Raw genomic sequence first — 25,867 nt, 5'->3', positions numbered from 1 at the left:
GTCCCCGGCCTGAATATATCTCCAGTAGACGAAGATAGTCACTCTCGCGTGGGCGGTAATTGAGGAGGCTTCACACACAAAATGCTGGTGGAACGCAGCAGGCCAGGCAGCATCACTGTCGACGTTTCGGGCCGAGACCCTTCGTCAGGACAGTTTCCTTCATTGCACTACAGGAGCACATCGTCCTTTTCTCGTGCAAGATAATATTGCTAGAGAAATGGGGTTCTCGAAATGCGAGAGCAAAGGTTCTCAGCCTGGGATTCACAAACCCCTCCTTGCTTAATGGTACTGGTCTATGGCATGAAAAGGTTGGGAACCCGTTCTAAAGGAAACCAGCAGGTCAGGCCGCGTCTCTGGGAGGATCGACTTTTCGGGCTGAGACCCTTCATCAGGATTCATAAGGAAGGTGAAAGGTCTCGGCCCAAAAAGTCGCTTATTTATTCCCTCGATAGACGCTGTCTGACCTGCTGAGTTTCTGCAGTATTGTGTTGTGTGTTGCTCTGGATTTCCAGCATCTACAGAATCTAATAAGGTTCGCCATACAAGGCTCATGTAAGGAGGGATGGGATCCAAGGAGACCTTGCTTTGTGGATCCAGAATTGGCTTGCCCACAGAAGGCAAAGGGTGGTTGTAGATGGTTCGTATTCTGCATGGAGGTCGGTGACCACAGGATCTGTTCTGTCAGATAAGTGTGAAGTGGTTCATTTTGGTAGGTCCAATTTGAAGACAGAATATAATATTAATGCCGAGACTCTTGGCAATGTGGAGGATCCTGAGAAATCTTGGGGGTCCGTGTCCATAGGACACTCGAAGCTGCTGTGCAGGTTGACAGTGTTGTTAGAAGGCATATGGTGCGTTGGCATTCATCAACCGTGGAATTGGGTTCAAAAGCCGAGAGAGGTAATGTTACGCTATATAAGACCATGGTCAGACCCCACTAGGTGTTCATTTCTGGTCACCTCACTACAGAAGGATATGGATACTATAGAGAGAGCAGAGGCGATTTAAAATGATATTGCCTGGATTGGAGGTTGTACCTTATGGGAACAGGTTGAGTGAACTTGGCCTTTTCTCCTTGGAGCAACGCAGGATGAGAGGTGACGTTGATAAAGGTGTATAAGATGATGAGAGGCATTGATCGTGTGGATAGTCAGAGGCTTTTTCCCAGGGCTGAATGGCTAACACGAGGGGGCATAGTTTTAAAGTGCTTGGAAGGAGGTACTGAGGGATGTCAGGGGTAAGTTTTTCACACAGCGAGGTGGGGGGGGGGGAGCGTGGAATGCACTGCCGGCGACAGTGGTGCAAGTGGACACAATAGAAAAATAAAGAACTATGCGGTAGGGAAATTCTAGGCAGTCTCTAGAGTAGGTTACGAGGCCGGCACAATATTGTGGGCCGAAGGGCCCTGTAATGTGCTGTAAATGTCTATGTACTCGGCCAAGGTAATGTTTCCTTTTCGGACATCGAGGTCATGCACGAATGTACTTAATTGGGATTTTGGGATATTCTGAAGCAAAACAAACACGAAACAGAAGACACTGGAGGAACTCAGACGGCCAAGCAGCATCTGTGGAAAGACAAACGCTTTAACGTTTCGGTATGAGACGTTGCCTTAGAACTGGTTAACAAATCATAACCACAAGAGATTTTGCAGATGCTGGAAATACAGTGTAACACACACAAAACGTTAGAGGAACTCAGCAGGTCAGGCACCATCTATGGAGAGGAATAAACAGTCCACATTTCGGACCGAGACTCTTCATCAGCCCGAACCGTCGACTGTTTCGTCTCCATAGATGCTGTCTGACCCACTGAGTGCATCCAGCAATGTTGTGTGTTGCCTTAGAAATGGGGATGATCGGATCAGAAGAACCCGAGTGAAAAGTTGCGGTGAACCCACCAGGAATGGAACAAAAACCTAAAACTGTAGATCTTGAGATCCGAAACAGAACAGGAATGGTGGAGAAACTTCGCCGGTCACGCAGCGAGTATAGAAATAAAAGATGGTCAATATTTGGTGGTCACCTGAGAAGAGAGGTGTTCCGAGCAGAGTGCGGCAGGCAGGTCTGTCTCTAAACTATAACCTGCCGACATCTTATTACACTTTGTGGGATCATGTTGTGTACGAACTAGTTATAATTCTGCATATTTTCCCCTTATTTTCAACTGGTCGACAATGATTTCACTTCGGGAAGGGTTTTTATTGACTGTAGCGTGCCGCGGGAGGTGGCGAATGAAAGTCTTACTTTTAATGAGTGCGTTAGACCTCAAGGCCAGTTAGCGTCAATGGTGGGGGTACTGCCGTGTGGCCCCTTCGCAGGGTGAGTCGGGGCAGCAGTAAATGGAGCCGGGACCACTCTCCGTGCCCGTTGCCGTGAACAGAATCTCCACGGAGAGGAGCTGCAGCCTACTTTAACGCGGCAAGGATCAAGCTCTCCGCGACGATGAGGCTGTGGAGTATGAGAAAATAAATAGTAATAAAGAAAAAAATCCGTTGCCAAAATCTGGGAAATCGTTGCTGACCCCAGATGTCATGAGCGGTGGGCCCTTGCTTAAGCTATTATATGTCTGTCATCTCTCTCTTTCTCCACATCCCCCTCGCCTTCTGCTCCCCGGTGCATTAGGAGTCTGGTGATTGCAGCGAGACCCGAACCCCTCACACCCTCTACCTTGGAACGGTTGCCGAACAGGCTCGCCGACGGGACGGTAGCTCTCTCTGTCTCTCGCTATCTCTCTCTCCATTTCTCCCCTCCTCCGCTCCCCGGCTGCGTGGAGGAGGTGGGGGCTGGAAGGTAGTCAGGTGCGTTGAAGGAGGGGGCTACGACTGCCAGTTTGTTTTGGGGGGGAAAAAAAAGCCGGGCAGCGCTGGAGCTGAGGCAGAGAGAGAGAGAAAAAAGACGGGAGTGCAGCGTGTCCTGAATGCAGTATCAGCGGAGTGAATCCCTCCCACTGCCGACCGCTGAGCCTGTGACCCCGGGATTCAAGCAGCCGCGCGTTCAAAGCCATCTCTCATTGAACGTCCTCCTGGCAGGACGGCTGATCGTCAGGTGCTGGAATACCGCTAGGCCTCTTGTCTCTCCAGATCCCACATCTGCCTCTGTCGACAATCCCGCCGACAGCTAGAAGTTGCCCGCTCTGTACTATGCGATAGGCTCCCGAGCCGACTTTATGGCTTCGCTGTATCAAAGAATCACTGGGCAGATCAACACTTCCAGATCTTACCCGGCTCCGGCGGAGGGCAGTCACCTGCTCGCCGGTCAATGCACCGAGGAGGACACCGCGGGCAAAAGTGTACGCCCCCTGGAAGAGAATCGGCCCCGTTTCCATTACCAGCACAGTGAAGATGATGTGAGACCACCCTTCATTTCTTTAGTATTCACGTACTGTGTATACGTGTGTTGCTGTGTTTATGTGCATGCATGTGTGCGTGAGAGAGGCGGAGGGTCCGCGTAGATCCGCGTTTCCCCATTGCTCTCCCACCCCACAACCCAGGTCCTTACCCTGTCTGCCTCACCCCACCCCAACACATCTGTCTCCTTCAACCTCAGAGACAAGTTGTCTGGCTTCTTCGCGCGGTTTCAAGTTGCTTTTCAAGTTTGCTGTTCCAGCCACGAACTCAGTTTATTTTGTTTTCCCGTAAGGATAATTCGCAGACTGTCCCGAAATCCGTGTTGTAGAACCGGCCCTTGCGCTATTTAAACCGCCCTCTCGGACACTAATGGACATAAACATTTAAAATTAACTCGGTCTTTCGGGGAATGTTTGTGCTGCCGTTGTGCACGCCTTGTCTCAGGTTAGATGTGTTTTTAGAAGTTTATTTGCATATCGCCTTGGCAACATTGGAATCTTTCATTGCTGCGGACATCTCTCTGGTCAGTACAGGGGTTAAACTTCTTGGATATTTTTCCCCTTTGTCGCCTGCAATTCAGTGGCGTGGATCTATAAAACACAATAAATCAAACATCTGGCCTGCAAGCTTCGTTCCCATCCAGTTATTATTAGACTCGAGCCTTTCCGAAGGGATTCGCCAATGTTACCGTTTCTTGTACGTCTTGTTACTACTGGTGGAGAGAATAGAAAGTCATTAAGATTTATTGTTTCCCTCGGGCTGAATGCTTTATAACGAGAATAGTTTATTACGGGATCTATCTTTGTTTAAAATGTCTGTCGTGCTGTGAATCCCGTGTGCATGAGGAATCCATTCACTACGGGACGGGTGCTGGCAATTCTGACTTGGTCATTCGGTAAAACAGCCGGTACGCCCGGGGAGAAAGGTTGGTGGGCGGGGAGTGAGAGAGAGAGAGAGAGAGAGAGAGAGAGTTTATCTTCCATTACTGATCGCGAATGAGAGTATTTATTACCAGTCTGGATTTCCCTGCGCGCATTTGTTTAATATACTGCAGAAATCTGCGGGCAGTTTGATTCGTATTTTAGATCTGGCGCAGAGGAAGAGATCCACTCTAATCCTGTCGCCGAGGAACAGAGATTTATCTCTTCTCCCCCCTTAGCCGCTGAAACTTGTCTCCCAAAGGAAAGAGCAAAAGGTTCCGCCTTGTCTGTTGGGAAGCAGTCTCCCAGTTTCAGTTTTGACAAGCTACACGTGCGTCCCTTTTAGCCGCAGACGGCGTTAGCTATGCTCTCGCGTCTCCATTTCGCCACTAATTAAGCATTAAGTTGCTTTGAAATTAATACTTGAAAGCGTATTTTTGCTAATTTAGGGGCGCTGTTTGATGCGCCCTGGCTGAAAGAGGTCACGGAAGCCCTAATCGTATTCGCTGTTTTATCAGTAGCACTGATATCTTTAACCCTATCGATGGGTAGAATGAGTAGCAATTCAAGGTCAGCTCGTCAAACTGTTTTCTATACGGGAAGAAATCTGGATACAATGCAAATATATTTCTAATCAGTAGAGGTCGCTTTCTACGTTATCAACGTTTGTTATTCCCTTCGAAATACTGACTTAATCTTGTTGCTTTGAGTTCACGGTGGCGGATATGTTTGAGCTCCATTACCGTTCGACTTCATAATCTCCAAGAGTTCAAATCTCAATGGCGACTGTCGCTGACAAAGCCAGTGTTAGTTGTGCATTCCGAATCGCCTAGGAGAGGGTGGAAGTAGTCTATTTCCCTGGACCTTTTGCAGGCTTCCAGTGAGGGTACCCCACTGTGCAGTTAGATTGTTGTTGAATTTGAACGATAGTAAGTCAAGCAGTGGGAATATGCATAGAGTACCTGTTGTCCCTGCCCTTAGCCACTGTTGAAGAAATCCAGGTACTTGGTGTTATTACTACATATATTGAAGTAGAATGTTGAAATTTTGGTGCCATCCAAGCAGGTTATTACATCAGCTCGGGAGGCCATACAAGGAAAAAACAATAAAATAATGCAGAATATATTAATCAGTTACAGTACAGGCAGGCAATAAAGTATGAGTTATGATTGAAGATTGCTTATTGCCCCTCTTCACCACACGTGTAAAGGAGTGCAAAATGATTGTTACAAAAACACAATAAGCATAAAGAATACAATACCGAAACAAAATGAATACCCACTAGGCAAGCACTTTATTAGGTACACCTGTAAACCTGCTTGTTAAATGCAATATTTAATCAGTCAATCATCTGGTAGCTACTTAGTGTACAAATGCATGTAGTTATAGTCAAGACGTTACTTGTTCAGAGCAAATATCAGATTGGGGAAAATTGTGATCTAAGTGACTTTGACCGTGGAGTGCTTGTTGGTGCCAGATGGGGTGCTTTGAGTATCTCAGAAACTGCTGATCTCCTGGGATTTCAAAGTAAATTTTATTTTCAATGTCACCTTATGCAATCCTGAGGTTCATTTTCCTGTGGGCATACTCAACAGATCTACAGGATAGTAACTATAACAGAATCAAAAAAGCACTGCCAAACTTAGGCTTTCATCCGGAGTACAGAAGATGACAAGCTGTGCATGCACAACAGTATCTAGAGTTTATTGAGAAGGGTTCCAAAAAAAAAACAAAAAGCATCCAGTGAGCAGCAGTTCTGTGGGTGAAATCTCTTTGTTAATGAGAGAGGTCAGAGGAGAATAGTCAACCTGGTTCAAGCTGACAGGAAAGCAACAGTAACTCAAATAATCGGGTGTTACAACAGTGGTACACTAATGTGCATTGCTGCATGCACAACACTTTAAACCTTGAAATGGACGGGCTACACCAGCAGAAGACCATAGGCATACATTCAGTGGCCATTTACTAGGTACAGGAAGTGTCTAATAAAGTGGCCACTGAGTATAAATAAATAAGATGCTGTAGTTTGTGAGGCCAAGATTCCATATTAATATGCAGAAGGCCCATTGTATAGTCTTATAACAATAGAATAAAAGATGTCCTTGAGCATGATGTTATGTGTTTTTACTCACTGCAACCAGGGCTGGATGCTTTGAATTTTTGAAGAAAGGACTTAGTGGTATTGAAATGGGTTTTTATCCTCGATAGTATTCAGTTTCTGGTATATCATAGAGCTGCGTTCAACTAGGTAAATGTACAATGTTCCTTGAAATGCTCTGAAGATGGTGGAACAGTTCTAGGAGGTCAGAAAGTCATTCACTCATCTTAGTCTCAAACCTTGAGCCACACTCTCTGTGTAGTATTTCTGTGACTGGTTTATTTCAATTTCAGATCAATGGTCCTCTGCCAGATTTGGAGAATGGGAATTCATCAAGGTTGAGTGTCAGAGTCCAGGAAACATCTTAGATATTTTTGTCACCTTGCACGTGCATAGCATAGAGTCATATAGCAACTGGCCCATGTTATCCAAGCTGACCAGGAAGTACCCATCCATACCAAACCCATTTTCTGCACTTCCTTCTTAGACGATTGTGCCTTTGGTGATTCAAATTGCTTTTCTGGATACTTATTGTAAATGTTGTGAGAGACCTTCAGGTGTACAAGATGATAAGGGACATAGATCAAGTTAGTTTCCCAAGATGGAAATGGCTAATACAAGGAGGTATAAGTTTTTGGTGATTGAAGAAATGTATTGGGGGGGGGGGAATGTCACAGGTAAGTTCACCATGCAGAGAGTGGTAAGTGCATGAAATGCTTTGTCACGATATAGTAGATGGAGATACATTAGGAGTATTTAAGTAACTCTTAAGATAGCCACATAGATGATAGGAAAATGGAGGGTCATGTAAGAAGGAAGTGTTAGATTGATCTTAAAGTAGGTTAGATGGTCATTACAACATCATGGGCCGAAGGGTCTGTACTGTGCTCTACTGTTTTATGTTCTCTACCACTGGCCCAAGCAGTGATTCGACCCAGCCACTCAGGGAAAAATAATCCCCTCAGCCTTTACCTTTAGTATATGCTCCCTGGCTTTAGAGATCTCTGCTAACATAGTCATAAAGTAGGAAAACAGGCCTTTCCGCCCATCCTGTCCATGCTTAATAAGGTACCAATCTAAGATGATCCTATTTGACTACATTTGAACCATATTCCTCTAAATATTTCCTATCTGTGTACCTGTCCAAGTGTCTTTTAAGCATTGGTAAGCGGTAGAGGGGATTTTTTTTCCCATCAAGAGAGTGAGTAGACTCACTGCTTGAGCCAGTGGTGAAGGCATGGCTATCACAAGACTTGATAAGTATCTGGGCAAGCACTTGAATTACCAAAGACATAGCAGGTTAGTAAACAAAGATGGAAAATGTGGTTGGTGCAGTTGGATACTTAGTGTCATCATGAATGTGGTGAGCCAAAGAGCTATAAGACTCTATGAATGTACCTAAGATGTGTCATGGTCCCTGACACTCAATGGCTTAACTTCTAATGAATCACTCGGCTGCCTCGACAGCTCAATCCATCTGTGCACTGTGTGAGGACTTGACCCTCAGGTCCCTTTCATCCCACTGGTCCTTTCCCCTTCTCATCTTAAGCCTATGGCCTTGAGATTTTAATTCTCTTTCCTTTGGGGGAGGGGGAGGAAAGGACAGTTGATTTACCCACTCTCTGCCCTTCAAGATTTTATACACATCTGTTAAACCCTCAATCTCCTATGCTCCAAGGAATAAACCCTTAGCCTCCCCAGCCTCTTCCTGTAATTCTGCTCCTGCTAAGGGGAAAAGTATTCTTTCCATTCACATTATCTGAAATAAATTAGCTTTATTTGCCACAAATACATCAAAACATACAGTGAAATGTGTTGTTTGCAGCATTTCTAATCAGTGAGGATTGTGCTGGGCAGTGCTTTCGACACCAACATAGCATGCCCTCAACTCATTGCTATAAACCATAGGAATGTAGGAGGCAACTGAAGCACCCAGAGGAAACCGATGCTGTCGCGGGGAGAATGTACAAACTCCTTTCAGGTAGCAATGGGAATTGAACATCAATATGTTACTGCTTTTGCTGTAAAGCAGGGGTTCTCAACCTGGTGTCCACGGTAGGTGCCTATGGCATAAAGGAAGTTTGGGAACCCCTGTTGTAAAACAATACACTGACTGCAATGCTACTGTGCTACCCTTATTCATGATGATATTCATACAATGGTAGCCAAAGTTTGAATTTTTCTGCAAATCAGAGCAGACTATTTCATTATATGATGCATTTGCAAGATATTTCTAGGAACTGAACACTGCAGACATCATTTTGATCTTGTGATGAAAGCAAGGTCATTGATGAAGCAGTTGAATATGTACTGGTCTGAAAATGATTGGTCTCCAAGAAAACCTCCCCTGTAAATTACTGCCTTGTAAATAATGACTCAATCAGTGTAATCTTTTAATTAATTTAAGAAAAACATCTTATTATTTTTAATGGTTCAAATATCTCTTAGTAATCAAGAACTTCAAATCCATTTTCAGTTTGAAGCTGATATAGCCACTGAAGGAATATAGTTCATGATTAATACCTTATTAGCAGAAAGATATGCCAATAATTGTGAACCAGTCTAGTCATTACTGTATCAAACCTGTAACTGATTGGTGTGTGCTGTTCTGTATGCCAAATACTATGGAATTATACAAACAAATATTTGAATGTCATGCTTTGCATGTTATAGCAGGTTTGACCCCTGTGTTTTCTTGTTTAGAATCTTTTCTCTTTGTCTGGTGTTCCCATGGTAACTGTTTTCAATATTATCTTGACCCTTTTTATTGCACAATGAACCCATTAAATTTAGGTGTCTTTTGAGGCATACATTTAAAATAAATGCTTTTCATTACAATCCATCCACTCACTTTAAATGAATCCTATTTTCGAAGGCAGAACAAGTGAAATAAAATCAGACTTTTAATACAGTGTCCAATCATGAGTGTAGAGATTGGTAAATGTCCTTAATGTGAAACATTGAGGGAAAATACTCATAGTTATCAACACTTTGTGGTTATTAAGATTAGATTCAACTTTGAACTCAGTCTCTATAGCTGTTTATTTTAATGCATCTGTTCTATAATCTATTTGAAGACATCAATTAAATGTTGATGTGTATGTTGTAACACAGCCAGAGAACAATATACATCATTTGGCTTGTGATGTGCTTTGGAAGCTTTGCAATGACAACATAAAATAACATAGAATTGACATATCTAATGTACCTAATATTTCTAATATTCCTGATAATCCACTGGACATGAACTCACAACAATCTCACATGAATAATGTTAGAGTTATTCATTCCTGTTACTATCATGAAAGGCATGGAGTATGATTGTCGGATCATGGCAGAAAAAATTACTGTCCTCACAAACTATTAAACCATCACGGTGAACAATAGATATACTGGGGCAGCTTTATAACTGCAAATTATTGTTATGCCACAAGTGGCTCTTTGGAGCAAACCTAATTAGAAGCACTATTATTTCATGTATTATGGTAGAGTCATAGAGCACCACAGCATATAAACAAGCCCTTCAGCTTATTCAGTTCATATTGAATTATTATTCTCCCTAGTCACATTGAGTTGCACCTGGACATCCATACACTCCCCATCCATGTACTTATCCAAACTTTTCTTAAAGGTTGAAATCAAATCTGAATCCACCACTTGCATCAGCAGCCTGTTTGACCCTCTCACCACCCTCTGAATGAAGAAGTTCTCCCTCATGTTCTGCTTGAACATTTCGTCTTTCACCGTCAATCCATGAACTCTAGTTATAGTTTCACCCGTGGAAAAAGCCTGCTCCCATTAGCCCTGTCTATACCACAGTTGTGTAGATAGGGTAAATGGGAGATTTGACTCTGGCAAACCTCCCATCATTTTCCTATGCTCCAGGGATTAAATCCCTATCCTATTTAAACTTCCCCTGTAACTCAGGTCCCCAAGTCCCAGCAACATCCTTGCAAATTTAATCAGTGCTCTTTCAATCTTATTGATAGTTTTCCTAAAGATAGGTGACCAGAGCTGCACAATACACCAGAATGGTAAATGCAAAGAGAGCAAATGATTAGCATCCATTTCTGCAATCACATTGCAGAAGGATGTTGAGACCATTAGTAAAGATTAACAAAAGTGTGGTCACTGATAATGTAAGTGGAAACACTTGAAAATCTGGGTTTGCTATGTTGGAGCGAGGAAAGATAAAGATGAATTTAACAGAAATATTCAGGATATCCAGAAGGTCTTATTGATGATCTCATTGAAATGTCTAGCATGAGAAGACACAGTATTAAGGTGTTTGGAAGCAGGTACAGAAGAAATGTCAGGGTAAGTTTTTTATGCAGAGAGAGGTGAGTGCATGGAATGGGCTGCCAACGACAGTGGTGGAGGTGGATATGATAGGGTCTTTTAAGAGACACCTGGATAGGTATATGGAACTTAGAAGAATAGAGGGCTATGTGTAACCCTAGGTAATTTCTAAGTTAAGGACATGTTCGGCACAGCTTTGTGGGCTGAAGGGCCTTTATTATGCTGTAGTTTATCTATGTTTCTATGAAACATTTATCTTTCTATAGAGCTTGTTGGAATACTGAGAAAATATTTCCATTCTGGTGAGGAGACTTGCTACAGGCTACACAATCTTTGAATAAAAGGCTATTTGGGGCTGAATGGGAGAAACTTCTTCAGTGTCTCCTTGTAATTCCCTATCTGATTGATGGTGTTAGTTGTTGCCTCTATTCCAACAAAATATTTTATATTCCTGAAACTTGAGATCATTATATTGGTTAGTAGTGTTATGGTAGATGATCAGATTTAATTTAATTAAATAATGGAGCAGACTTAAAGAGCCAATGACTGAATCCAACTCTTCTTGACAGCATTTCTAGATCTGTTGCCATTATAGGATGATCAACGAACTTGTTGCTTAGTTCTTTAATTCTAGAACATTATAAGTCTCTCTTTTTCCCCCTCTCTTCCCTCCTCTCTTCCCTTCCCCCTCCCTCCCCCTCACTCCCCCTCTAAACCCCCCTCTGTACCCCCTCTCAACCCCACAACCTCCCCTCTCCCAATCCCTTCCTTGCCCACCCCCTCGCAATCCCTCCTCTGCACCCTACTCCCTCTGCCCATCTGCCCCTCCTTCTCCACTCCCACCCCCGTTCATGCCCTCTCATGCCTTCTCCATACTATGGCTCCACTCTCCATCCCTCTTTTCCCTCCTTTCCCTTTCCCTCTCCCTCCTCCTCCCACTCTCACTCTCCCTCTCACTGCTCACCCCCTCAGCACCCCTCTCTTCAACTCTCCCCCACCCACTCTACCCTCTTCCTATCTCCCCCTCACTCCCCACCTCTTCCCCATTCTCCACCTCTTACCCAATCTATTTCCCCCATGCTCCCCCACTCTATCTCTCCTGTTCTTCCCCACTCTATTTATCCCCCACTCACCCCCTTCGTGCTTCACCTACTGCACCTTCTCCCTCCACACACCGCTCCCTCTCCCTGCACTCATCGCACCCTTACTCTCCACTCCACCACACACTCCCCTCCCCCTCTCTCCCCTTCCACCCCTCTCCCCTTTCCCCTCTCTCTCCCCTTCTCCCCTCTCTCTCCCATTCCCCTCTCTCCCCTTCCCCCTCTTCCCCTTCCCTCTCTTTCCCCTTCCACCCCTCTCCCCTTTCCCCTCTCTCTCCCCTTCTCCCCTCTCTCTCCCCTTCCCCCTCTCTCTCCTTCCCCCTCTCTCTCCCCTTCCCCCTCTCTCTCCCTTTTACCCCTCACTCCCCTTCCCCCTCTCCCCCTCTCTCCCCTTCTGCCCTCTCTCTTCCCTTCCTCTCTCCCTCTCTCTGTCTCTCTCTCTCTACCCCCCACTTTCCCATCTCTCTCTCCCTCCCTCTCCCCTTCCCTGTCTCTCTCTCTCACCCCCCCCCCCATTTCCCCCTCTCTCTGTCCCTCCTCTCTCTCATTCACTTTTCTCCATGTAACATATCTTGGTTAAATTATCTCTTTAAGAAAGCTTTTGTTCAGTTGTACTAATCACTCACTTTGTGGCTCACTGTTGGATTTTGTTTGAAATAATCCTGTGAAGCGGCTTGAACTGATTCAATACATTAAAGATGCTGTACTAATGCAAACTTGTAAATTTACCTGCAGCCTTCTGGATAGACTGTGAAGTCCTAATGTTCTCTGAGATTGGCATCATATATCAAACCAATGGTCTCTGTGATAAGGAATTCATGCACAACACTTCCAATTCACTTGAAGCAATCCTTCTGACAAATATAATTAATCAGTTACAACAAAAAGTTTAAGGATATAAATCATTTTTATCAATTTCTTCTTAGTAGCTTGAATGTGATGTTAAATTATGAATTAGTCTGTTTATTCAGGTGGATGTGAAATATCTCCTGCCACTGTTCGAAACATAAACTAGGGAATTATGTGTTGCTCTTCTGCCAATTATTATTCCTGAAGCAACAACACTGAGGCATATTATCTGGCCACTTGGTACATCATGCAAATGGATACACTTCAGAAGCACATTGGCAGGGATATCCTGAAAGTGCAAAAAGGAGGGAGCTGTGGTGCAGTCATTAGAGGTACTACCCTCGACATCTAATGATATGTGCTTGATCACACACTCTGATGTAGATAGTTGAGTGAGGCTTCCACATTTTACTTGTTGTGGTGTCTTAGTTTCCTTTCACTTCTCACTCAGATGTAGCCACTCTGTTGTCCACTAGTTGTTCTTGTGATTTCCATTTTACCACTGCCCCTGAGTGATTGAGTGTGTGTGTGTGTGTGTGTGTGTGTGTGTGTGTGTGTGTGTGTGTGTGTGTGTGTGTGTGTGTGTGTGTGTGTGTGTGTGTGTGTGTGTATATGGGGAGAGGAAATGGTGTGAGTTGGAGTTAAGGGAATATGGAGAGGATAACATGGGTTAGGGTGGCATTAATGTAGAAATAAAATGCATTGTTTTAGTGAGTGAAGTGTTGTCTCTGTGTTGTATCTTTTTTTTTTTGTTTCCATATGTCCATCATTTTCTTATCCTTGTAGTCCATGGCATAGCAATTGAAGATATTCTAAAAGAGTGAATATATGTTCTATAGTTCCACATGTTATAAGTGTAGGTAGATTATGTACATTTAAATGACATTCAGACAAGTACATGGATAGGAAAAGTTAGCGGGATATGGGCCAAACCAAGGCAAATGGGCCCAACTCAGGTAGGCAACTTGGTCAGCATGAGTTGGGCTGAAGGCCCTGATTCTGTACTGAATAACTTTATGACTCTATAATTTTAGAGTGACTTGCAAGACCCATTACTAAGGTATCTTCAACTCTGATATTCTACAATGGTTCCTTTGACAGGAAAATAAGTATATTTAATTAACTGGAAGATATTTCAAAAGTAAGTAAAGCTGAGTGTTGACCTTTCTGTATAGATTTAGTCACCAGAAATATTCAGTGCTGATCAAGATTAATTTTTATTAAAGAGCTACAACACACGGAATTCGTTGCCACCGATAGCTGTGGAGAATAAGTCATTGGATATATTTATCGTGGAGGTTGATGAGTTCATGAGTAGTAAGGGTGCCAAAAGTTATGGGGACAAAATGGGAGAATGGGGTTGAGAGGGATAATAAAGCAGCCTTGATGGAATCGTGGAGCAGAGTCGATGGGCTACAGGGCCGAATTCTACTCCTATGCCTTATGGCTTTAAGATTAATTCCTTCCAATTGTAATTCAAGAGCTAAAATCTAATGTGACTAATATCCTATTTATAATAACCAGGATTTTTTTGGGACCCTAAAATATAATTTTGTGCTATCAAAATTTTTCACGTGAGCAAACCAATTTTAAGATTACCGAAGATAACAGAGAGGGAATGGGTTTATGGCAATAATCCTTACATGTCATACACTGCAATTGAAAAAATGACGCTATCGCCTCTGAAAGGCATTGTAGTTTCAGCAGCACCTTTCATCACTATGCCGCATCAGAAAAATACAAAACATTTTCTGTGGTTACTGGATTTGTTTGTCGTCGGTAAATCTAAAATAAAATGCACCGGCCGGCGGTTGTATAATAAGCTGCTGGATTTGTAAAGGGAGCTGTCCAGCACGAAGAAAACCTGCTAACAGGGAGCTGTCCAGCCATGCAAGTTCTGAAAGTCGCCTGAGTCACAGGCTCATTGTGCCTGCTGATTGACAAGCAGAGTCTCTTACAATCAGCGGTTATGTGTTGTAATTGGGACGTGATAACATAGTTTTGTTGTAATCAAAAGATGCAGTCAGAAGGGTGTGCTGTAACTAGGGATTTGATTGAGAGGTTTGTTGTCTATGGTAGTAATTAACCAGATTCACTTGTGCCCCTTGTACTCATCAGGGTGTTTGTGGTTTTTTATAGCCTTGTTTGCATTGAAGCATTTTTGACATTTGGATTCAAAATCTAGCAAGTTGTATATCGTTGAAAGAGCTAGTATGTGACACTTGTTGGACTTGAACGATATCATCAGTACAGGATCTGTTCCCTCAGGAATCTGCACATGTATTTTGTAGATGTACCTCTGTGCCCAAAAATGTGAACTGTAATCAGCGGTAAGTTACAAATTACAAGTTGTTAATTTAATATTGATTACTCTCCACATTGTGTACAGTGGAAATGTATGGTAAAAGACAAAACGCTGCCCAGTCATTTTTAAATTGTCAAGAATATTGATCTTCATGACTGATCAATAATGTGCCATAAATAAGAATGATACGACTTAAATAGACATGATCAAAATATATACAACATGGTTTATTAAGGCTAAATTGTAAGTAACAACACTCTGAGTGTTGCTTTGCATATATTTTTTGTATCCATTCCTCATTTTCCCAGTGCTCCCAGCTGAGTATATTCTTAACTTTAATTAATAGCATAAATAATGGTTTCCTTTATTTGCATAAATCCTAATCTAAATTAAACTAGATGTTAACAAGGCAAACTATGAATAAATCAAACATACAAGATGATCTATGGGGGTATCATCTATGGGAAATGTTATTGTACAGATTAAGACAATGTCCATTTCTTATGGTTGGCTAAATAGGTGAAAGATCGCTAATTTAATCTAATTCTTTAACAAACAAAGATGCGCAAATTGACACATATGATAATGGTGGTTTGTTCAAAAATGACAATAACAAAATGCCACATTGTAACTGGGATCACACTGATATTCTGTAATGGAATGTGGGGCTTTCAACAGTGGTTGCCATCTAATATCTATTAATATCTTCCACAGAAGATCAGTGAACCATGTTTTTCAACTTTAACCATTGATGGAAGTTACTGATGGACAGGTAGTCGCAATACATCTCAAGTCAAGTCAAGTTTATTGTCATTTTGACCATAAACTGCTGGTACAGTACACAGTAAAAATGAAACAACGTTCCTCCAGGACCCTGGTGCTACGTGAAACACAAAACTACACTAGACTATGTGAGACAGCACTAGGCTACACTAGATTATGTAAAACAACATAAAAACTGCACTAGACTACAGACTGGCACAGAACTACATAAAGTGCACAAAACAGTGCAGGGCAGTACAATAATTATATAAACAAGACAATGGGCACAGTAGAGGACAAATTACAATATAATACTGATGTAGATGTCAGTCTGGACTCTGAGTATTGAGGAGTCTGATGGCTTGGGGGGAGAAACTGTTGCACAGTCTGGTCGTGAGAGCCCGAATGCTTCGGTACCTTTTGCCAGATGGCAGGAGGGAGAAGAGTTTGTTTGAGGGGTGTATGGGGTCCTTCACAATACTGTTAGCTTTGTGAGTGCAGCGTGTGGTGTAAATGTCTGTAATAGTGGGAAGAGAAACTCCGATGATTTTCTCAGCTGACCTCACTATCCGCTGCAGGATCCTGCGATCCAAGACAGTGCAATTCCCAAACCAGGCAGTGATGCAGCTGCTCAGGATGCTCTCAATACAACCCCTGTAGAATGTGATGAGGATGGAAGGTGGGAGATGGACTTTTCTCAGCTTTCGCAGAAAGTAGAGATGTTGCTGGGCTTTCTTGGCGATGGAGCTGGTATTGAGGGATCAGGTGAGATTCTCCGCCAGGTGAACACCAAGAAATTTGGTGCTCTTAACGATCTCAATGGAGGAGCTGGCAATGTTCAACAGCGAGTGGTCACTCCATGCTCTCCTGAAGTCAGCAACTATCTCTTTTCTTTTGTTCATATTCAGAGACAGGTTCTTTATTGCATCTATGAAGCAATAAAAAAGGGTCTACAGTATATTTCTAACCAAGAATATTTCCTGACTCAGGATTATAAAGTTTCTGTACAGCTTTCTATGAGATTTCGAGGAGGGAGAAGAGCCATGGATATCATAGAATTATGCAGCATAGAGTTGCACAACTCATCCACATAGACCAAAGTGTCTTCCTGAAATAGTGCCATTTAACTGCATTTGGATCATATCCATCTAGATGTTCCTAATCCATGCATCTGTCCAATCTTTGAAATGTTGTAATTACACAAATTGCCACCACTTCCTCTGGCAGCTTGTTGTATGTACTCACAACCATCTGTGTAAAAACCAGATCCCTGTGAAATCTTTGTTTGTTCATCTTAAACCAATGTTTTCTAGGTTTAGACTTTCCTACCCAGAGAAAATGGCTGTGACCATTTGTAATATCTATGCCCACCATGATTTTTAAAACAATGCTGCAAATTTACAATTTTTAGATGCACTCACTGCAGCAAGAGGCTAGCAATGCGAGTTCCTTTGAATAGTTGACTATAAAGGGTGTGCCATTGTTATGTGGTGTGCATGTATAAATGTCTACAATTTTATGTTTATTTTATTTAGCCACAACAGTGTGGAGTAATTCTGCAGCTTGCTAGCTCATGTTCTTAGAGAGAGCAGTTAGGAATCAACCAGATTACTATGAGGAGAAATCATTTCTCAAAGTTGTAGATTCATATAGCATGGAACCAGGCTTCTTGGCTTAAATCATCCACGCCACCCATGTTGTCAACAAGCTGGTCTCATTTGCTCAAGCTTGGCCCATAGTCCTCTAAACCAGACCTATCTGAATGATTTTTAAACATTGTTCGTGAACCCATTTCACCCACTACTTCTGGCTTCTCATTTCAAATGTGCACCAGCCTTTGCTCGATGAAGCTGCCCCAATATCCCTAATCAGTCTCTGTCCTCTGATTTTAAACCTTTGTGCTCCCGTCTTTAGCACGCCCTGCCTATAGAAAAGACTCAGTGCTTTTCCTTTGTCTATCCCTCTCGGAATCAGAATCAGAATTAGAATCACTTTATTTCCAGTACGTGAAACATAGAATTGTAGAGTCACAGAAAATTACAACACAGAAACAGCATCTTTGGGTCATCTAGTTCATGCTAAACCATTTAAACTGCCTACTCCCATCAACCTGCACCCAGACGACAGCCCTCCAACCCCTACTATCCATGTACCCACCCAAACTTCTCTTAAATGTTGAAATCTAGCTTGAATACACCACTTGGACCAACAGCTTTTTCCACACTCTCATGGCCCTCTGAGTGAAAACGTTTCACTTCATATTTCCCTTAAATATTTTACCTTTCACCGTGACCTCTAGTTCTAGTTCCACCCAATCTCAGTGGAAAAAAAGTCTTCTTCCATTTACCCTATATATTCCAGAATTGATTGTGGTTTGGTGCTAAGCATAAAACACAAGGCAGTACCAGAACAGACAACCCAATAGCAACTAACAGTTTACAAGACAGTAAGGCGAACAGCCATGAGCAATCAACAATGAGCAGAATGGTTACAAGTATCTTATGGATAGGGGAATCAAGGGATATGGGGACAAGGCAGGAACACGGTATTGATAGTAGATGATCAGCCATGATCTCAAAATGGCGGTGCAGGCTCGAAGGGCTGAATGGTTTACTTCTGCGCCTATTGTCTATTGTCTATTGTCTAAGTGCAAATGTCAATAATTAATCTTAAATAAATGTCAATATATGAACAGACTAAATGATTATCAACAGAACAATGAGAGCAGAAAGGGCCATTTAATGGATATTAAACATGAGTTAGGGTATTAAGCCTGAGTGAGTTTTGTTGAGAAGCTGGATAGCTACAGGAAAGAAGCTTCAGAGGCGACACAAAGTCCTAGTGGTGATGTAGTGTCTGTCTGAAGGCAATTACATGAATAGGTTACTTCTAGGGTGCACAGAGTTAGCTGTACTTTTTTCCCAGCTCTTTTCTTCGCTTTGGCAAGGAAAAGGCCTTTTAATGTCAGTAGTTGACAGCCTGTGATCTTCTTCACTGAATGGACCACTGGCTGCAACCTGGACTTGTAGAGGGAGGAAGCAGCAGGAAACCAAATTGTGATAGATGTGGTCACAACCCACTCAATGATGGCAGAGTAACAATTTATCAGGATATGCTCTAAACTGGTGTAAGAGGAATGATGTCTGTTGAGCTTGTCCCCCCTTCAATGTATTGATAATGGTAGCCCCCATGAATTTGAATGACTCAATGACAGACACAGCCTGACCATGTATTTTAGGTGGGGTTGTCAGTGGAAGTCAATCCTTATTTCCACTCAAACACGAGGAAATCTGCAGATGCTGGAAATTCAAGCAACACACACAAAATGCTGGTAGAACGCAGCAGACCAGGCATCAGGACAAAGGGTCTCAGCCTGAAACATCGACTATACTTCTTCCTATAGATGCAGCCTGGCCTGCTGCTCTCCACCAGCATTTTGAGCGTGTTCCTTATTTCCACTGTCTTGATAGCACTAAGTTGCAAGTTATTATGAGCACACAAAGCTGCAAGACAGTCTACCGCTCTTTGGTAGTAGTTTATATTTTATATACCTCCATCTGGTCACTTCTCAATCTCCTACATTCTAGGACATTAAGCCTTAGTCTATGCAGCCTCTCCTTTTAACTTCACCCCTCTCAACATCGTGGTAAATCTTTCATGCACCTTTTGTAGATTAGTAACAGGATCACCAAAATTGCATGCAATACTCCAAATGTGGCCTTACCAAGATCTTCAATCATTGCAGCATAGCTTGACAACTTCTATACTCCAGTCTATTCTAGACTGGTCAAGGACACAGATTCCCTTCCTTAAACATGTTGTAATTTCTTGAAAACTGTGTAATTCAGGACTTAGTGGATAACATGACTGAACATTAGATAATCATGAGTAATGAAAATAATTTGCAGATATGAAGCTCAGGAAGGAAGGAATGTATTAGGATGTGTAAGAGTGTTAAAGTGGACATTATTACCACCTGATAATATTAGCCTTGTGAAGGCTACAAACCCCTTTCACAACTGAAATCACATTTTCTCTGGTTTGGTTGTGAGTCATGTTGAGCTTTGAGACTGAAGTCAACATTCAATGGTCTTCACTGAAATTGAAAGTGTATTCATTTACACTTTCCTCATATTTGAATTGATATACTTCATAGCAAACTTAGACCATAAGACATAGGAGTAGCATTAGGCCATTCGGCCCATCGATTCTGCTCTGCCATTCAATCATGGGAGATTTATAACCCCTCTCAAACCCATTCTCCTGCCTTCTCCCCGCAACCTTTGATGCCCTTGCTTATCAAGAGCCTATCAACCTCTGCTTTAAATATATCCAATAACTTGCCCTTAAATTCCACTGACTACAGAAATTCTTCCTCATTTCTGTTGTAAAGGGACGTCCTTCTACTCTGAGGCTATGCCCTCTGGCCCTCTTAGCAGTACAAATTTTGATCATAGATGAAATAGTAATAGAAGAACCCTGAATGGGCAAAAGTTCTAAGTAAATTTATTATCCAAGTGTGTATATGTCATCAACTACCACCCTGAGATTCATTAAAGACTTGATGGATTCTTTCAGAATCTATCTTGATAGTAATAGATTCTCTGGTGACTTGACCATGGCAGGATTGGTTATGACAGGGTTAACTCAGCAGAGTAAGAGAGCAGCTGGTTGTTATATAGTACCAAGGTCTGTCTCTAGTGCAGAGACAGACTCAACGTCAAAGTAAACTTATTATCAAAATACATATATGTCACCAAATACTGTCTTGAGATTAATTTTCTTGCCGGCATTGACAATACAATTTTGAAAACCCATACATTAACAAAACTGACAAACAACCAATTAGAGCATCATCTGTTGGGGGAAAAGGAATTGTTGACATTTTGTGTCAAGGGGTGAATGGAGAGGGGCGATGGCGAGTACGAAGATGATTTTGGGGTGAGGGGGTGCGGAGTGAAACTAGTGAGACTGTGAATGGAGGGGGAGATGGCCAGTATGAAGGTGGGGGGGAAGTGAAGCGATGGATGTTATGAAGAGGAGGAGGAGAGGGGTAAAATTAGGGATACTGTGAAGGAAAGTGGCGTAATAAGGCCAGAGGTGCTTGTTGGACTGGGTGGATGGGTGCAGGTTGATGGGCAGATCAAGCCAGTTACAGGACTGAGAGGGGTGTGGTTGAGAGACAGGGTGGGTGTATACTAGATGGAGGCAGTGAAAAACTAAAAAGGGATAGGGGAGGGGAGGTGAACATTGAGACAGCTGCTATAGGACGATCAGTAGGAACATAAAGCTGATCTGTAATGGAATCTGATGCATGGGAGGGTGTTAATGTGAACCGTAAGGAGAGAGGTAAAGGACAGAAGGAATCAGGACCAGATGTCAAACACCTTGGTTAGGCCTTATCTGAGCATTGAGTCTGCCAGTAGTTCATTCACAATGTACATGAAATATGAGCACTGGAGTAGGTTCAGGGAAGTACGAGATTAATGCCCGTCCTATAAACCTGCATTACTGGGAAATACCAGAATAAGATAACTTTCAGTACTAACATCCAAAGAGATTTGAGCAAGGTTTTTGATTAAAGGAATTAATTACATCCTAATCAGGGGCACTGTGTAACCATGATAAGTGATCCTTCTCATCCATCTAACAATGTTTTTGACCCGCTACCATCAGGCATTAGGACAAGAACTGTTAAGAAGGCAACCAGCTTCTTTCCCCAGGGCAGTAGGACTACTGAACTCCCTGTCACCACCCAGTTCTTATCATGTATGAAGCGCCAGTAGCATTATACTGTTTACTTTTTAACCTGTATTGTATGTACTCCTTATTATTGGTTAATGTATTTGTGGTAATATGTGTTATGTGCGTGAGTGATGTGTACTGTGTTATGCATCTGGAGAAATGTTGTCTCATTTGGAGGTTTTCAACAAAACACAGAAACATAGAAATCTACAGCACATTAAAGATCCTTCAGCCCACAATGTTGTGCCAACCATGTAACCTACTCTCGAAACTGCCTAGAATTTCCCTATCACACAGCCTTCTGTTTTTCTAAGCTCCATGTACCTATTTCAGAGTCTCTTAAAAGACCCTATGGTATTTGCCTCTACCACCGTCACTGGCAATGCATTCCATGCACCCATCACTCTCTGTGTGAAAAACATACCTCTGACATCCCCCTTGTACCTACTTCCAAGCACCTTAAAACTATGCCCCCTCGTATTAGCCGTTTCAGCCCTGCGAAAAAGCCTCTGGCCATCCGCATGATCAATGCCTCTCATCATCTTATACACCTCTATCTCATCCTCCATTGCTCCACAAAGAAAAAGCCAAATTCACTCAACCTGTTCTCATAAGGCACGCTCTCCAATCCAGGCAACATCACATGTACACTTGAGTGGCAGTAAACTTGAACTTGAAAAATCTGTGAGTTCAGCAGATTAGGGAGGACCAGGGGACATGAATCTAGGTTGCATACATATAGAAATAGCTTGAATGTCTGGAATTAACTTTCGCAGAGTTGTTGAGCTACAGAACAAGTACCGTAGATTCCGGATTTTAAGCCGCTACTTTTTTCCCACATTTTGAACTGCTTTGAACTTTGCGGCCTTTAATACGGAGCGGCTAATGCATTATTTTTTTTCATGCCGCCTCGTAAACATTTTGCCTCGTAACAGTAGACCAATAAAATTGATGAGTAGTTCACAGAGGTCCAATGAAATTGTACGATAAATCAAGCGCACTTTCACAATTAAATTATTGTAAATCAGTCATTTGTACTCACCCTCATCAACATGGAAAACACTCGAAGAAAAGCATTGTGCTGCCTTTATGGCAGTTATTTAGTTTATAATATTTTCGCTTAGTAATTCATTTTCTAGTTAAAGTTAGAAGAGTTTTAACTATATTTGTTTTCTGTACTACATCACGGGATGCTATGACGTCACATCCGGTTTCGCCGTGTCTTGTGGGATATCAGTTTGCGATAAACGGAAAGGAGGGGGGGGAGCGGCGGAGCCAAAACGCTGCTTTTAAGTTAAAGGCGATCAATAACTTTTCCTGGTAGGCTGCAGTATATATATTTTTTACCAGTCGTTAGGAGATATTGGAATGTTGTTCAGTAAAGAAGTATACGCAACGTATATTTAAAAGTAGCCGCGTTACGGGCACGGTTCGAAAAAAAGCATTTGCAATATGTATTTGTTTTTGTTACCATATGGATTTAATTAAAAGTTAAAAAATCCTCACGTGTAAAATCTTTCTGTGTAAATATCTCATATTACAACGTGGGACACCTGCGGCCGAAAATCCGGTGCGGCCTAAAATCCGGTGCGGCCTTTACAAGTAAAAAATTGATTTTATTTCTAAAATTAGAGCCAGCGGCTTTTAATCAGGTGCGCTCTGTAGTCCGGAATCTACGGTAGTCTGCTTCTGGTGAAGAAGGCATATGGTCAAGGCAGATGCCTTTGGGAACAAGATAGCAAGTGTTTGCCAGTACAGCACAAAATAGATCTCATTCATCTGTGAATTTGTTGCTTTGATGTTGGGCATCCTAGAGAGAATGGATGTAGAGTACTGTAGATATTTCCAGTAGTGGGAGAGCCTAGGAGCAGGGGCATGGTCTTGGAATAAAGGGACATCATTTTAGAATGGAGATGAGGAGAAAATTCTTTAGTCAGAGGGTGGTGAATCTGTGGAATTCATTGCCACAGATGGCTGTGGAGACCAAGTAGGTTCTTGATTAGTAAGAGTGTCAAGGGTTTCAAGGTGAAGGCAGAGTAATATGGGAAAAATACTCTTAGTGGTCATTTTATTAGGTACACCTGTACGTTAATGAAAATATCTGATCACCCAAACATGTGGCAGGAACTTAATGCATAAAAGCATGCAGACATGGTCAAGACGTTCAGTTGCTATTCAGACCAAACATCAGACTGGGGAAGAAATGTAATTTAAGAAACTTTGACCATGGAATGATTGTTGGTGTCAGACGGGGTGGTTTGAGTATCTCAGAAACCGCTGATCTCCTGGGATTTTCATGCACAACAGTCTCTCAAGGTGACAGAGAACGGTGTGAGAAAGAATAACATTCAGTGAGCTGCATTTCTGTGGGTGAAACGGCCTTGTTAATGCGAGAAGTCAGAGGGGAATGGCCAGACTGGTTCAAGCTGACAGGAAGGTGTCAGTAACTCAAATAACCGCACATTCCAAGAGAGGTGCGCAGAAGAGCGTCTCTGAATGCACAATACGACATACGTGTAGTGGATGGGCAGCAGCAGCAGAAGACTATGAACATACTCTGAGGCCACTGTATTGGGTTCCGGAGGTGCATAATTGTGCAGGCACTCTGTGCAAATCACCCTGAATGAACAGCAGAACCTCCTTTCCAATGGCAGCAGTGAGAAGAGAGCATGGCCTGGATGATGGATGCTGCATTCTTATGGCATTATGCAATGTTTTCAGTGGCCGACTGATATAGTGTTTCATTTGGTATATTCTCACAGAGAAATACCTCTGCTTTCAGCGGCACTTACTTCTGTTTTGCTAAGTAATGGCACTCCTCCCACCTCAGAATCTGGCGGCAAGTTCACATCGCAGTCCGGAAAAACGATATACTCCAGTCTGACTTAATGCAGGGCTGTGGATTTCAAGATTTCCCGGCTTTGGAAGAAATATTAAATGAACAGTCACTCTGACATGGCACAGGTCCTGCAGAGAGTTCCCTGAATGCAGGAACATTATTTAGACCTCAGGCAATATCAGTGAAAAATGATTACCCTTGTATTTATATCATTGCTCTTTTTGAAAATCTGCCTTGGAGAAATTGGCTGCTGTGTTTGGCTCCATTAGTTATACTTCAAAGTTCACTGGTTTGTTGTAAAGTGATTCTATCTGGAAATAGAAAAAGGTGCTAAATAAATTCAAGTTAATTTTATTTAGCGATACAGCGCACAGTCGGCCCTTCTAGCCCTCTGAGCCACGTCACTGCAGCAAACCCTGACAAACCCAATTAACCCTAACCTAATCACAGGACAATTTACAATGACCGATTTGCCTTTGGACTTTGGGAGGAAACGAAGAGATCCCACACATTCCACGGGGAGGACATACAGAGACCTTTTACAGAACAGTGTCGGAATTGAACTTTGCAACTCCCTGAGCAGTAACATTGTGATGCTAACAGCTATGCTACTGTGGTGCCCAATTATTTAATTATGAATGAGAATTTTATTATCAATTAGCATGAAAATAGTAGCAAGAATTTAAAAAAACACATAAAATGCTGCCAACATGAATTCTTTGCCTGGCTTCCAAAGTCAAAGTGATTTAATGCCTAGTACTAATTATTGTTTGGAACAGATGGTGGGGAGTTCAAGTTCAAGTTCGCTGTCATTCAACTGTACATATATACAGCTAAATGAAATAACATTTTTCTGGACCAAGGTACACAACACAATATACAATATTATGTTATATACAATATATACATACACACACACACATACACACATATACAATATATACAATATAACTCACACAAAACACATAAAGAAATATTACCACAATTAACAAATAATAAGGTACATTACAAAGCAACTTAAAGTGCAGACAGTACAATGCTACTCTTGCTTCATATGTGATGAGACCTCGGCGGGGGCAGGGAGTTCAGTTGACTCAGGAAACTGCTTCCTGTCCTACGGTAACTCCGGCCCGGTGATGGTGGGACAAAGTGATTTCAAAACAGCAATGCTTGGTTCGAATGGGGACATTTAATGATAGATAGATAGATAGATAGATAGATAAATACTTTATTCATCCCCATGGGGAAATTCAACATTTTTTCCAATGTCCCATACACTTGTTGTAGCAAAACTAATTACATACAATACTTAACTCAGTAAAAATCCATTAGAATGTTGAATACCTGCACTGTAAACTGTACTTGTGATTTCTTTCTTCAGTGAGTGGTTACCACGGGTAGACAGGAACACAGAGCTGAGATTACCATTTGGTCAGCAATAATCCTAGTAGATGGTGGAGCAGACTTCAGAATTTGAACAGCTGATTTGCACTGCTAATTCAATCTGTTTGTTGTGTTGTTTGGGGTGTAGGTGGTGCTGATACACATTGACTATGCTTCGAGAAGGTTGTCACTAACCTGCTCTTTAGGAAGGCATGGAT

The 25,867-nt window shown here is 42.3% G+C and overlaps 1 protein-coding gene across 3 annotated transcripts in view; it reads left to right on the top strand.

The window, feature by feature from the left end:
* dpp6a (dipeptidyl-peptidase 6a) overlaps positions 1-25,867 on the top strand; it is a 1,522,610-nt gene that overhangs the window by 384,499 nt on the left and 1,112,244 nt on the right. Inside the window, exon 1 of one of the 3 annotated variants that reach the window (XM_073054905.1) lies at positions 2,561-3,348. The exons of the other annotated variants lie outside the window; for them this stretch is intronic. Within the exon in view, the coding sequence (XP_072911006.1) occupies positions 3,169-3,348 (180 nt within the window). The 5' untranslated portion in view covers positions 2,561-3,168. Of the gene's footprint in view, positions 1-2,560; positions 3,349-25,867 lie in introns of those variants that run through there. 3 annotated transcript variants of the gene reach the window in all.

Source organism: Hemitrygon akajei, chromosome 8 (genome assembly GCF_048418815.1).
Source record: "Hemitrygon akajei chromosome 8, sHemAka1.3, whole genome shotgun sequence".
In the NCBI taxonomy this organism is placed as follows: Eukaryota; Metazoa; Chordata; class Chondrichthyes; order Myliobatiformes; family Dasyatidae; genus Hemitrygon; species Hemitrygon akajei.
The sequence above is the reverse complement of the archived record's forward strand: the minus strand, read 5'-3'. Positions and strand labels throughout refer to the sequence as shown.